A 12,078-nucleotide genomic window follows, 5' to 3' on the forward strand; every position below is an offset into this window, starting at 1 on the left:
AGATACGTAGTTGCAAAAAGCATTTTAATAGCTTTTCCAAGATACTACATCAAAATGTAGTAAGCAGTAGTATCTCAAAAGTTAGTTGAGGGCTTCCCTGGTGGCACAGTGGTTGAGAGACCACCTGCTGATGCAGGGGACACGGGTTCGTGCCCCGGTCTGGGAAGATCCCACATGCCGCGGAGCGGCTAGGCCCGTAAGCCATGGCCGCTGGGCCTGTGCAAAGTTAGTTGAAAATATCACATGGTAACACATATGTAGAATCTAAAAAACTGATACAAGTGAATATATTTACAAAACAGAAACAGACTCATAGATATAGAAAACAAACTTATGGCTACTGAAGGGGAAAGGTGGGGTGAGGGATAAATTAGGAGTTTGGGATACAGATGTAGGAAACAAACTTATGGTTACCGAGGGGGAAAGTGGCAGGGAGGGATAAATTGGGAGATTGGGAGTAACACATATATAAAACAGACAACTAATAAGGACCTACAGTATAGCACAGGGAATTCTACTCAATACTCTGTAACAACCTATACAGGAAAAGAATCTAAAAAAGAGTGAGATAAACACTACTACATATAAAATAGATAAACAACAAGGGCCTCCTGCATAGCACAGGGAACGTATATTCACTAACTCGTAATAACCTATAATGAAAAAGAATATATATTACACATATTTTATATTATATATATCATATATATATTTTATATACATGATATATATTATATATATATTATATATGTATAAAAAGACTGAATCACTTTACTGTACATCTGAAACTAACACAACTTTTTTCTTTTTTTGGCCACGCTGCATGGCTTGTGGGATCTTAGCTCCCCAGCGAGGGACTGAACCTGTGCCCTCAGCAGGGAAAGTTCAGAGTCCTAACTACTGGACAGCCAGGGAATTTCCTAACACAACATTTTAAATCAACTGTACTTCAATTTAAAAAAAAAAAGTTGAGGGACTTCCCTGGTGGCACAGTGGTTAAGAATCCGCCTACCAATGCAGGGGACACAGGTTCGATCCCTGGTCTGGGAAGATCCCACATGCCGCGGAGTAACTAAGCCCGTGTGCCACAACTACAGAGCCTGCACTCTAGAGCCTGCAAGCCGCAGCTACTGAGCCCATGTGCCACAACTACTGAAGACTGCATGCCTAGAGCCTGTGCTCCGCAACAAGAGAAGCTATCGCAATGAGAAGTATGCACACTGCAACGAAGAGTAGCCCCCGCTCGCCGTAACTAGAGAAAGCCCACGTGCAACAACGAAGACCCAACGCAACCAAAAATAAATAAATAAATAAAAAATAAATGTATTCAAAAAAAAAAAAGTTAGTTGAGAATCTGAACATGGAATCTGAAACTTAAAGGTACATTTATTAATATGACAATAATCGTATCAGAAATATCTTTTAAGTTTTGGGAAGCTGTCAAGTGCATGATGGCAGATTATCAAAATTCTTACTTTCACGTAAAAAAGTTGATAAAATCATATCTTATCATTTGCAACAAATACTGTAAGTTGTTTCCCTTGAAGTGTCAGACTTACTTCATACATTTTGAGAAAATGTCTGCAGAATATCCAAGACTGAATAACTAGTTGTCTGTAAATAACTTTCATGTAAAAACAGTACACCATGAAAAAGCAGTGTTCAGCTTGTATCTCAAGCAATGGTACTTTTCCTTAAGATACTTCTGTATTTTGTAGAAATGTTTTACATACACTTCATATTTTATCACACAGAATATTTGTAAGATGTGTATTAAAGAGTTGGGATTTAATGAAATGTGTAAATTTTACTGCTTCATCAAGGAAATTTTTAATTGAAACGAGTGTTTTTTCCCCCTGCAAGTTCAAGGAAAGAATACAGTGTACAGAGTAGTGTCACTACCTCAATTCCTCCTAAGGTGCCAGTTTTGCCTACCATTGCTTTTGCAGTATCAGTGCAAACTCAACACAGTGAAAAAAATAGTATTCTTACTATTATTATGAAAACAGTTTTGACCTCTAAAGGGCCATATTTTGAGAAGCACTGGGAAAGAAAAAATTTATGGACACTTACCTGTTTCTTTTGTTCAGTGGGAGACAAACATTTGGCACCAACCTTCTGAGCTTCCTCAAAAAGGCTGTCAACAAAATATTCACAATTTGTTTGTTGATTATCACTAAGAGGTTGGTGGTCAGATCCTGTTTCACAAACCCTATACACACACAAAAAAAAGAAAAATAAGCACTATTAACCACTAATTCTCTAAAAATTTACACAAATTGTTCTAGTTAAAGGATCTAGAGCTGACATGCTACCTCCACGCCTGCAGTTGAGACTCTCTTCTGAATTAACATAGTAGATATGTGGCCTCGGGAAGTCATTAACACTTGTGGTCCAGAGCAGGGTTTTCTCAACTTCAGTCCATTGATATTTGGGGAGGGTTAATTCTTTGTTGGGCAGGTTGTCCCGTACACCGTAGGAAGTTTAGCAGCACCTGTGGCCATTAACCACTAGACGCCAGTAGCATGGACATCCCCCAACCCCCCAGTGTTATAATAATAAAAAACATCTTTAGACAATGCCAGATGGCCTCTGGGGGTGGGATGGGCAAAACTGCACCAGGTTGAAAACCACTGGTCCAGAGTAAAAAAACGTGTTCTTTGTAAGCCTCTCAAAATGGCTTTAAAGGGGGTTACTATGTACTTTTTGGTAACACAAAGCACTCTTGAAACTAAAGGTGGTAAGGTGTGAGGAACAGTCATAATCATAGTTTTGCTCCTTTGCATACTTCAGAATGAAATTTCCCACTTAAGACTTTCATCTGTAGTGGTTTAACACTCTACTGGGTTTTTTTTTTCCTTTCTTTCTTTTTAAATTGAGGTACAACTGACATACAACATTATTTTAGTTTCAGATATACAACATAATAATCCAATGCTTGTATGTACTGAAAAATAATCACCACAATGTCTAGTTAATTGTTAACATCCATCACCATGCATAGTTACAGAATTTTTTCCTTGTGATGAGAACTTTCAAGATTTACTCTCTTGGCAACTTTCAGATATGCAGTACAGTGTTATTAACTAAAGTCTCCATAATGTACATTATATCCCATGACTTATTTATTCTATAACTGGAAGTTTGTACCTTTTGACCACCTTCCTCCATTTTGCCCACCCCATCTACTGTTTTTGTATGTGTGTTTATATTTTGTCATATAAGAAATATTACCTAAGAGTTTGTTTGATAAAAGGATGGTTTCTGGTTGATCTTTTCTAAAGTCACATAGAAAATTCATAAATGTACTGAGAGATAATTTCTCAGATTTCTCAGATAATAATCAACACTTTTATAGTGCTTACACTGTGCCAGGATCTGCAAGGCAGATATTTTTATCCACATTTTATAGATAAGGAAAATGAGTCACAAAGAGGTTAAGTTACATGTTAGAGATTACACAGCTAGTAAGTGGCAGAAACAGAATTCAAACCCTGTTAATCTGTCTTCCAAGTCTATGCTCCTAGCCATGATACATTATAAAGCCTCTCTTAATAGCTAATATTTATTAAGCATTTATTAATACATGTTAGGAACTTTTCTAAGCGCTTTCAATGTGTTTACTCTTTCAATCTTCACAGTGACCTAAAAGGCACGTATTGGTTTGTTTGGTTTTTTTTTAACATCTTTATTGGAGTATAATTGCTTTACAATGGTGTGTTAGTTTCTGCTTTATAACAAAGTGAATCAGTTATACATATACATATGTTCCCATATCTCTTCCCTCTTGCATCTCCCTCCCTCCCACCCTCCCTAGCACATATGGTTTTTATCCTCATTTACTAGGTAAAGAAAAAGCTTAAGCAATTTGCCAAAGATCACAAAGCTATTGGTAGGCAGAGCTGGAAACTGAACTCAGGCTTCTAATGCCCCTACTCTTTTTCAATTTATTTATTATTTATTTTTGGCTGCATTGGGTCTTCGTTGCTGAGCACGGGCTTTCTCTAGTTGCGGCGAGTAGGGGCTACTCTCCGTTGTGGTGCACAGGCTTCTCATTGCGGTGGCTTCTCTTGCTGCAGAGCATGGGCTCTAGGCTCGCGGGCTTCAGTGGCTGCGGCATGCGGGCTCGGTAGCTGTGGCTCGCGGGCTCTAGAGCACAGACTCAGTAGTTGTGGTGCACGGGCTTAGTTGCTCCTCGGCATGTGGGATCTTCCTGGACCAGGACTCGAACCTGTGTCCCCTGCATTGGCAGGCAGATTCTTAACCACTGTGCCACCAGGGAATCCCCTATTATTATTTTAAAATTTTATTTATTTTATTTTTGGCTGCACTGGGTCTTCGTTGTTGCATGCAGGCTTTCTCTAGTTGCAGCGAGTGGGTGCTACTCTTTGTTGCGGTGCACAGGCTTCTCACTGTGGTGGCTTCTCTTGTTGCGGAGCACAAGCTCTAGGCGTGCGGGCTTCAGTAGCTGTGGCACTTGGGCTCAGTAGCTGTGGCTCATAGGCTCTAGAGCGCAGGCTCAGTAGTTGTGGTGCACAGGCTTAGCTGCTCTGTGGCATGTGGGATTCTCCCCGACCAGGGCTTGAACCTGTGTCCCCTGCACTGGCAGGCGAATTCTTAACCCCTGCACTACCAGGGAAGCCCCTTATTAATTATTTAAATTCAAAGTATTGATACATATTATAACATTATAAAGCTTGAAAACATTATGCTAAATGAAAGAAGCCAGTCACAAAAGACCCCATATTCTATGATTCCACATATATGAAATGCCCAGAATAAGCAAATCTATAGAGACAGAGAGTGTATCATTGGTTGTCAGGCGTAAGGCACAGGAGAATGGGGTATGACTGCTAATAGGTATGGGGTTTCTCTCTGGGTGATGTAAATGTTATAAAACTGACTGTGGTAATGGTTTCACAACTCTATGAATGTACTAAAACCCACTTAATTGTATACGTTTTTGGGTTTTTTTTGGCTGCATTCCATCTTCGTTGCTGCAAGCGGGGGCTACTCTGCGTTGCAGTGCACAGGCTTCTCCTTGCGGTGGCTTCTCTTGTTGCGGAGCACAGGCTCTAGGCGTGCAGGCTCAGTAGTTGTGGCACACGGGCTTAGGTGTTCTGTGGCACGTGGGATCTTCCCGGACCAGGGATCAAACCCCTGTCCCCTTGCATTGGCAGGTGGATTCTTAACCACTGTGCCACCAGGGAAGTCCCTGAATTGTATACTTTAAATGGATGAGTTATATGGTATGTGAATTACGTCTCCACAAAACTCTTAGAAGTCCTAAGTTAATCTTACTCTTTAAAATCAGTCATTCAGGGCTTCCCTGGTGGCTCAGTGGTTAAGAATCTGCCTGCCAATGCAGAAGACACGGGTTTGAGCCCTGGTCTGGGAAGATCCCATATGCTGTGGAGCAACTAAGCCCAGGCGCCACAACTACTGAGCCTGCACTCTAGAGCCTGTGAGCCACGACTACTGAAGCCCACACATGTAGAGCCCGTGCTCTGCAACAAGAGAAGCCACCACAATGAGAAGCCTGCGCACCGCAACAACGAGTAGCCCCCGCTCACTGCAACTAGAGAAAGTCCACGCGCAGCAATGAAGACGCAACACAGCCAAAAATTAATAAACAAAAAACTTTTAAAAAATTAGTCATTCAACTGGGGCTTCTGTGGTGGCCCAGTGGTTAAAACTCCGTGCTTCCACTGCAGCGGGTACGGGTTGGATCCCTGGTTGGGAAAGTTCTGCAAGCCACAAGGTGCGGCAAAAATAAATAAGTAAGCAAGCCATTCAACTTATTTCTCTGTAGAAAAGAGTTAACATAGCAGGCTTAACTGTTGCTATCCTTTTTACTTTTCTCATGACAGTATGGAATTTTAATATGTGCCTAGTCCCCAGTATAAACCCTAGGCTCATCTCCAATGAACTTCCCTGGTAGACAACATCTCACACGTGCTATATAACTTATTACTGGAGGAATTAAGTGTGTGTCCTGGTGGCTCCACTGGGCAAGGACTCTTAGAAGCTTATGCCTGGTTTCCCCTGGACTTCACCCTCTTGCAAAGTATCTTTTCGTTGCAATAAAGCTTAGTCATTAGTATGACTATTGGCTGAATCCTGTGAATCCTCTAAGCAAATCATCACATCTGGAGGCAGTCTTAGGGGCTCCTGACATAACCTCACAATTATATAGTTAGTATCAGATATTTTTTTTTTTTTTTTTTTTTTTTTTTTTGCGGTATGCGGGCCTCTCACTGCTGTGGCCTCTCCCGTCGCGGAGCACAGGCTCCGGACGCGCAGGCTCAGCGGCCATGGCTCACGGGCCCAGCCACTCCACGGCATGTGGGATCTTCCCGGACCGGGACGCGAACCCGCGTCCCCTGCATCGGCAGGCGGACTCGCAACCACTGCTCCACCAGGGAAGCCCAGTATCAGATATTTATATAAAACAGTAAGTACTCTAGTGAAAAAATAATAAATAATATTTGTTCGGTATAGAAAGTGTTCACAAAGTATTTGTAAATACTTACCTGTCTCCTTAAATGGACCATGAATGAAAGATATTTACCTTTTCAAGTATTTAAAACAAAGAACATAATACAAAAATAAATATTCCACTTCAGAGAAGTGAGAATAAAGAATTTTGTATTAATAAGGACAGAGTTTGCATCTACCATTTATTGGGTGCCTGCTATATGCTAATACGATGCTCAGTGCTTTAAATTGGCTATCTCATTCTTATAAAAACCAGGTACCTATGTACACCTCCTCCTTTTTATTTCTTATTTTTTTTTTTTTTTTTTTGCGGTACACAAGCTTCTCACCGTTGTGGCCTCTCCTGCCACGGAGCACAGGCTCCGGATGCGCAGGTTCAGCGGCCATGGCTCACGGGCCCAGCCACTCCGCAGCATGTGGGATCTTCCCAGACCGGGGCACGAACCCGTGTCCCCTGCAACGGCAGGCAGACTCTCAACCACTGGGCCACCAGGGAAGCCCAACCTCCTTTTTAGATGAGATATTGAAGCTCAAAGAATCTACCTAGGTTGCTCAAATGCCAGAGAAGTAGTGTTAAGACAGAGATGGGATTCAAACCTAGGTTTATCTGATTCCAAAGCCCTTATATTTCCACTATGACTTCAAGATAGTATAACACAAGAGGCTAATGAAGTAATAAATAGTTACTTTAACTTTCCTCTTAAATAACAGAAAGAATATGTGGGCACAGAGAAATTTAACACTTAAAAAAATTAATCACAATAAGATTTATAACTTGACTAAAATCCATTTAATGCAGCTCTGGAAAAAAAAACTTTAAAGTACATTACTATTAGGTATTTAACAGACAATCATAATGAAAACTTACTAAGTCAGTGAAATGTAAAAACAGAGAAAGACAGTAACAAAGGCATTAATAACAAAGAAAATACATAAATTAACTCACCATTCTTCCTTTATACTTTCAAGATTATCTACTTCTTTCATTCTCTTTTGCCTTACTGTAAAAGTAAAAAGAAAAATAAGGTAAAGTTCTTAATACAGTATTTTAAATAAATTCATTCCAGCGTATGCAGTAAGATTCTTTACCATTAAGTTATTATGTACTCCTAAAGTAGCACTAAAGGGGTCTTAAGAACAAGTGACCTAACTCAAAGCTGTCACTTTCACTTAAAGTAAAGCAATAAAAAGTAAATTTTGGGTTCAGATAATCTGACAAAAGAAAGATTTCATAAAAGTTATGATGAGGGCAATTCCCTGGCGGTCTAGTGGTTAGGACTCTGTGCTTTTACTACCAAGGGCCCATGTTCAATCACTGGTTGGGAAACTAAGATCCTGCAAGTGCTCGTGGCCAAAAAAAAAAAAAAAAAAAATTTATGATGAAAAATAATGTATGCTTTGGTTTAATAACAAACAAAAGTGAATGTAAACATTTCACTCAATCTCCAATAGTAACAAAATATCAAATCAATATAAACTCATTCTTTTTTTCCAATGTAGATGATTTTTATTGTCAATATTTCTTTAAAACATCTTTATTAGAGTATAATTGCTTTACAATGGTATGTTAGTTTCTGCTTTATAACTAAGAGTATCAGTTATACATATACATATGTCCCCATATCTCTTCCCTCTTGCATCTCCCTCCCTCCCACCCTCCCTATCCCACCCCTCTAGATGATCACAAAGCACAGAGCTGATCTCGCTCTGCTATGCGGCTGTTTCCCACTAGCTATCTATTTTACATTTGGTAGTGTATATATGTCCATGCCACTCTCTCACTTTGTCCCAGCTTACCCTTCCTCCTCCCCATATCCTCAAGTCCATTCTCTAGTAGGTCTGCAGAGTCTGTCATACAGAGTGAAGTAAGTCAGAAAGAGACAAACAAATACCGTATGCTAACACATATATATGGAATCTAAAAAAAAAAAACAGAAAAAAAAGAAGACCAAAAAATGGTCAGAAGAACCTAGGGGCAAAACAGGAATAAAATAGAGCTCCTCCACAACAAGAGGAGCCACCTCAATGAGAAGCCCACGCACAGCAACAAAGACCCAACGCAGCCAAAAATAAATTAATCAATTTTTTTAAAAATGGAGAGAAGAGTGAAAAGTTATTTTTGGGGGGGTAAAAAACTGGATTATTTTCTCTCTTTCCCAAACTTTCTGCAATACTCTTGCCCTTACAGCAAAAATAATATAAGAAATAAGGAAACGAATGTTTAAAAGAGTCCAAGCCATCTGCCCTTTGAGAGGTCCTGGAAGCAATGACAGACTAGAAGCAATAAGCATACCAAAAGCCTACATCTTGGCTTCTAAATATAATTTTCCAAGAAAAGGAATCATGGCTCCTTAGAGAAAAGGCTGATTCCAGGGCTGGGACAGAGAAAGAACAAATGAGCCTGAAATATCTTGCACCAGAAAGTAAGATGGTGCTCACTGAATGATGAAGACATATCAAAAGGACACTGAAGCCACCTGAAGGGGTTCCCACTGGACAAGTCTGGGAAATGGAACATCAAAGTAAATAATGATACTAATGGATTATAACTCACTGAATAAAACAAAAACCCATGAGGAGTCCATACTATTAGATCTTTAAAAAATCAGGAAAAGATGGACTTGTAAATAAATTCAACAGTCATATGGAATCACCATTACCAAGATAAATTCCAGATATATCCAAGATCTAAAATTTAAAAATTGAACCTGAGGGTGATGTCAGCAAAATGAAAGAATAGGCAGCTCCAAGCTCCTGTCCCCACAGAAACATTGAAAAACAAGCAGAAACTATTAGAACCAACTTAGAACTCTGGAAAGTAGTCAAAGGTTTACAGCTATCAAGTAAATGATGAATCAAGAAAAATACAACTTAAAAACAGCAGGGAAAACAAACCAATTCAAAACTGGGCAAAGGATGTGAACAGATATTTCTCCAAAGAAGAAATATGAGTAGACAATAAGCACATGAACAGGGTGCTCAACATCACTAGTCACAATGAGATACCACTTTATACACATGAGAATAGCTATTATTTAATAAAACAAAAATAATAAGTGCTGACAGGGATGTGGAGAAATTAGAACACCGGAATATTGCTGGTGGAAATGTAAAACGGTACAGCTGCTGTAGAAAAGGATTTGGTGGTTGAGGCATTATTCACAATAGCCAAGAAGTGGAAATAATCCAGATGTCCATCAACAGATGAATGTCTGAACAAAATGTGGTATATACATATAATGGAATATTAATTAGCCGTAAAAAGGAATGAAGTTTTGATACATACTACAACACGAATAAACCTTGAATATATTAAGTGAATTAAGTCAAACACAAAAGGACAAATATTGCATGATTCTAGTTACATTGATATTTCATACAAAGCAAATTCATAGAGATAGAGAAGTAAAATAGAGGTTTTTAGGGACTGGGAGAAGAGAGGAATGTGGAATTACTGCATAATGGGCACAGAGTTTCTGTTTGGGACCATGAAGAAGTCTTGGAAATGGACAGTGGTAATGGTTACACACCATTGTGAATATTATTAATGCTGCTGAATTGTACACTTAAAATTGGTTAAGATGGCAAATTTTATGTTTTATATGTATGTATTTTACCACAATAAAAAAAACTTTAAAAAAGGCAAACTTTTTTTTTTTTTTTTTTGTGGTAGGCGGGTCTCTCACTGTTGTGGCCTCTCCCGTTGTGGAGCACAGGCTCCGGACGCGCAGGCTCAGCGGCCACGGCTCACCGGCCCAGCCGCTCCGCGGCATGTGGGATCTTCCCAGACCGGGGCACGAACCCGTGTCCCCTGCATCGGCAGGTGGACTCTCAACCACTGCGCCACCAGGGAAGCCCAAGGCAAACTTTTTAATTATTAAAGAAAACATGGTAAACTTCCCTATAACCTGGAAGAGAAGACAACTTTCCTATAACTCCAATCCACAAGCAATAAGGGAAAAGACTGATACATTTAACTATGTAAGAATAAAAAATTAAAAAAAAAATTCCTACAAAGTAAAAACACAGATGACAAACAAAAATAAACAAAGGGAACTGGCATTACAACTAAAAGGTTAATATATAAAGAACTGATACAGAGAAGAAAAAGGCCAACAATCAAAAGGCAACAAATATGAACAGAGACGTCTCAGAAAGAGAGAAGCAAATGGCCCTAAAATATGTGAAAAGATGTCAGTCTCACTTATAATGAAATAAATGCAATTGAAACTATATTATGATACCATTTCTCACCGATCAGACTGGCAAAAACTTACAAGTCTTGCAACACATTTTGTTGCTGAGAGTGTGGGGAAACAGCCTCAAACATTTTCGGTGGGAATGCAAAATGGCACATATCCAGGTAAGGGAAATGTGGCATTACCTAGTCACCTATGCATATGACAAAGAATCTCTCCTTGACCAAACTGTAGTTAGGCTCCTCTGAGGCATCTTCTCAAGGAGGCATGACTTTGGGCTTCCATTTCTGTTCCTGTAGAGCCCAATTTTAGCAAGAATCCTGGTAAGCAGCTTTACCCAGAATCCCTCTACCCTTGATACCTGATCAAATTCCTCACTCCGCACTCCCCCGCCAACCCGCCATGATACTGATCACCCTGGTCTGCCTTCAGCAAGAATCTTGTAGTTCAGTTTAGCAAGAATCCCCCCTTACCTTTGAGGTTTCTCTTAGTAATTTTCCATCCACTGACCTCTACCTTGCTCTTTGACTATAAATCCCCACTTGTCCATCTTGTTTTAAAATTATTTTATTTATTTATTTATTTTTTGGCTGCGTTGGGTCTTCATTGCTGTGCGTGGGATTTCTCTAGTTGTGGAGAGCCGGGGCCACTCTTCGTTGCGGTGTGTGGGCTTCTCATTGTGGTGGCTTCTCTTGTTGCAGAGCACAGGCTCTAGGCGCACAGGCTCAGTAGTTGTGGCACACAGGCTTAGCTGCTCCGTGGCACGTGGGATCTTCCTGGACCCGGGCTCAAACCCATGTCCCCTGCATTGGCAGGCAGATTCTTTTTGTGTGTGTGTGTGGTACGCGGGCCTCTCACTGTTGTGGCCTCTCCCGTTGCAGAGCACAGGCTCTGGACGCGCAGGCTCAGTGGCCATGGCTCACGGGCCTAGCTGTTCTGCAGCATGTGGGATCCTCCCGGACCGGGGCACGAACCTGTGTCCCCTGCATCGGCAGGCGGACTCTCAACCACTGTGCCACCAGGGAAGCCCAGCAGACGGATTCTTAACCACTGCACCACCAGGGAAGCCCCTGTCCATGTTATATTCATAATCGAGTCCAGTTCCACACTGAGGTCTCTTTTCCCCTATCACAATAGTTCCTGAACATAATCTTGTTTTACTGATTTAACTGCTGTCCAGCTCTGTTTCTTCTTTGACATGTATATCTAGAAATCCCATTATCTAAAAATCCATCCCAATGATACTTTAGCAAAAATATAAAAAGGTGAATACACTACACTATTCACTGTAGTATTATTTACAGCATTGATTGTAACAGCAAAGCCTGTAAAAAGCCTCAACTTGTCCATTAATAGGACTTTTTTTTTTTTTTTTTTTCGG

At 40.3% G+C, this 12,078-nt stretch overlaps 1 protein-coding gene across 1 annotated transcript in view; it reads right to left on the reverse strand.

Moving 5' to 3' along the window:
• UBXN2A (UBX domain protein 2A) overlaps positions 1-7,791 on the reverse strand; it is a 22,310-nt gene extending 14,519 nt beyond the window's left edge. The window contains exons 1-2 of the mRNA XM_024764554.1: positions 7,445-7,791; positions 2,074-2,212 (exon numbers count right to left, since the gene is read on the reverse strand). Coding sequence (XP_024620322.1) covers positions 2,074-2,212; positions 7,445-7,485 — 180 coding nt within the window. The 5' untranslated portion in view covers positions 7,486-7,791. The remainder of the gene's footprint in view (positions 1-2,073; positions 2,213-7,444) is intronic.
• Between the last annotated feature and the right edge of the window lie 4,287 nt (positions 7,792-12,078).

This window comes from Neophocaena asiaeorientalis, unplaced genomic scaffold (assembly GCF_003031525.2).
Source record: "Neophocaena asiaeorientalis asiaeorientalis breed wild unplaced genomic scaffold, Neophocaena_asiaeorientalis_V1.1 scaffold345, whole genome shotgun sequence".
NCBI classification, from domain to species: domain Eukaryota; kingdom Metazoa; phylum Chordata; class Mammalia; order Artiodactyla; family Phocoenidae; genus Neophocaena; species Neophocaena asiaeorientalis.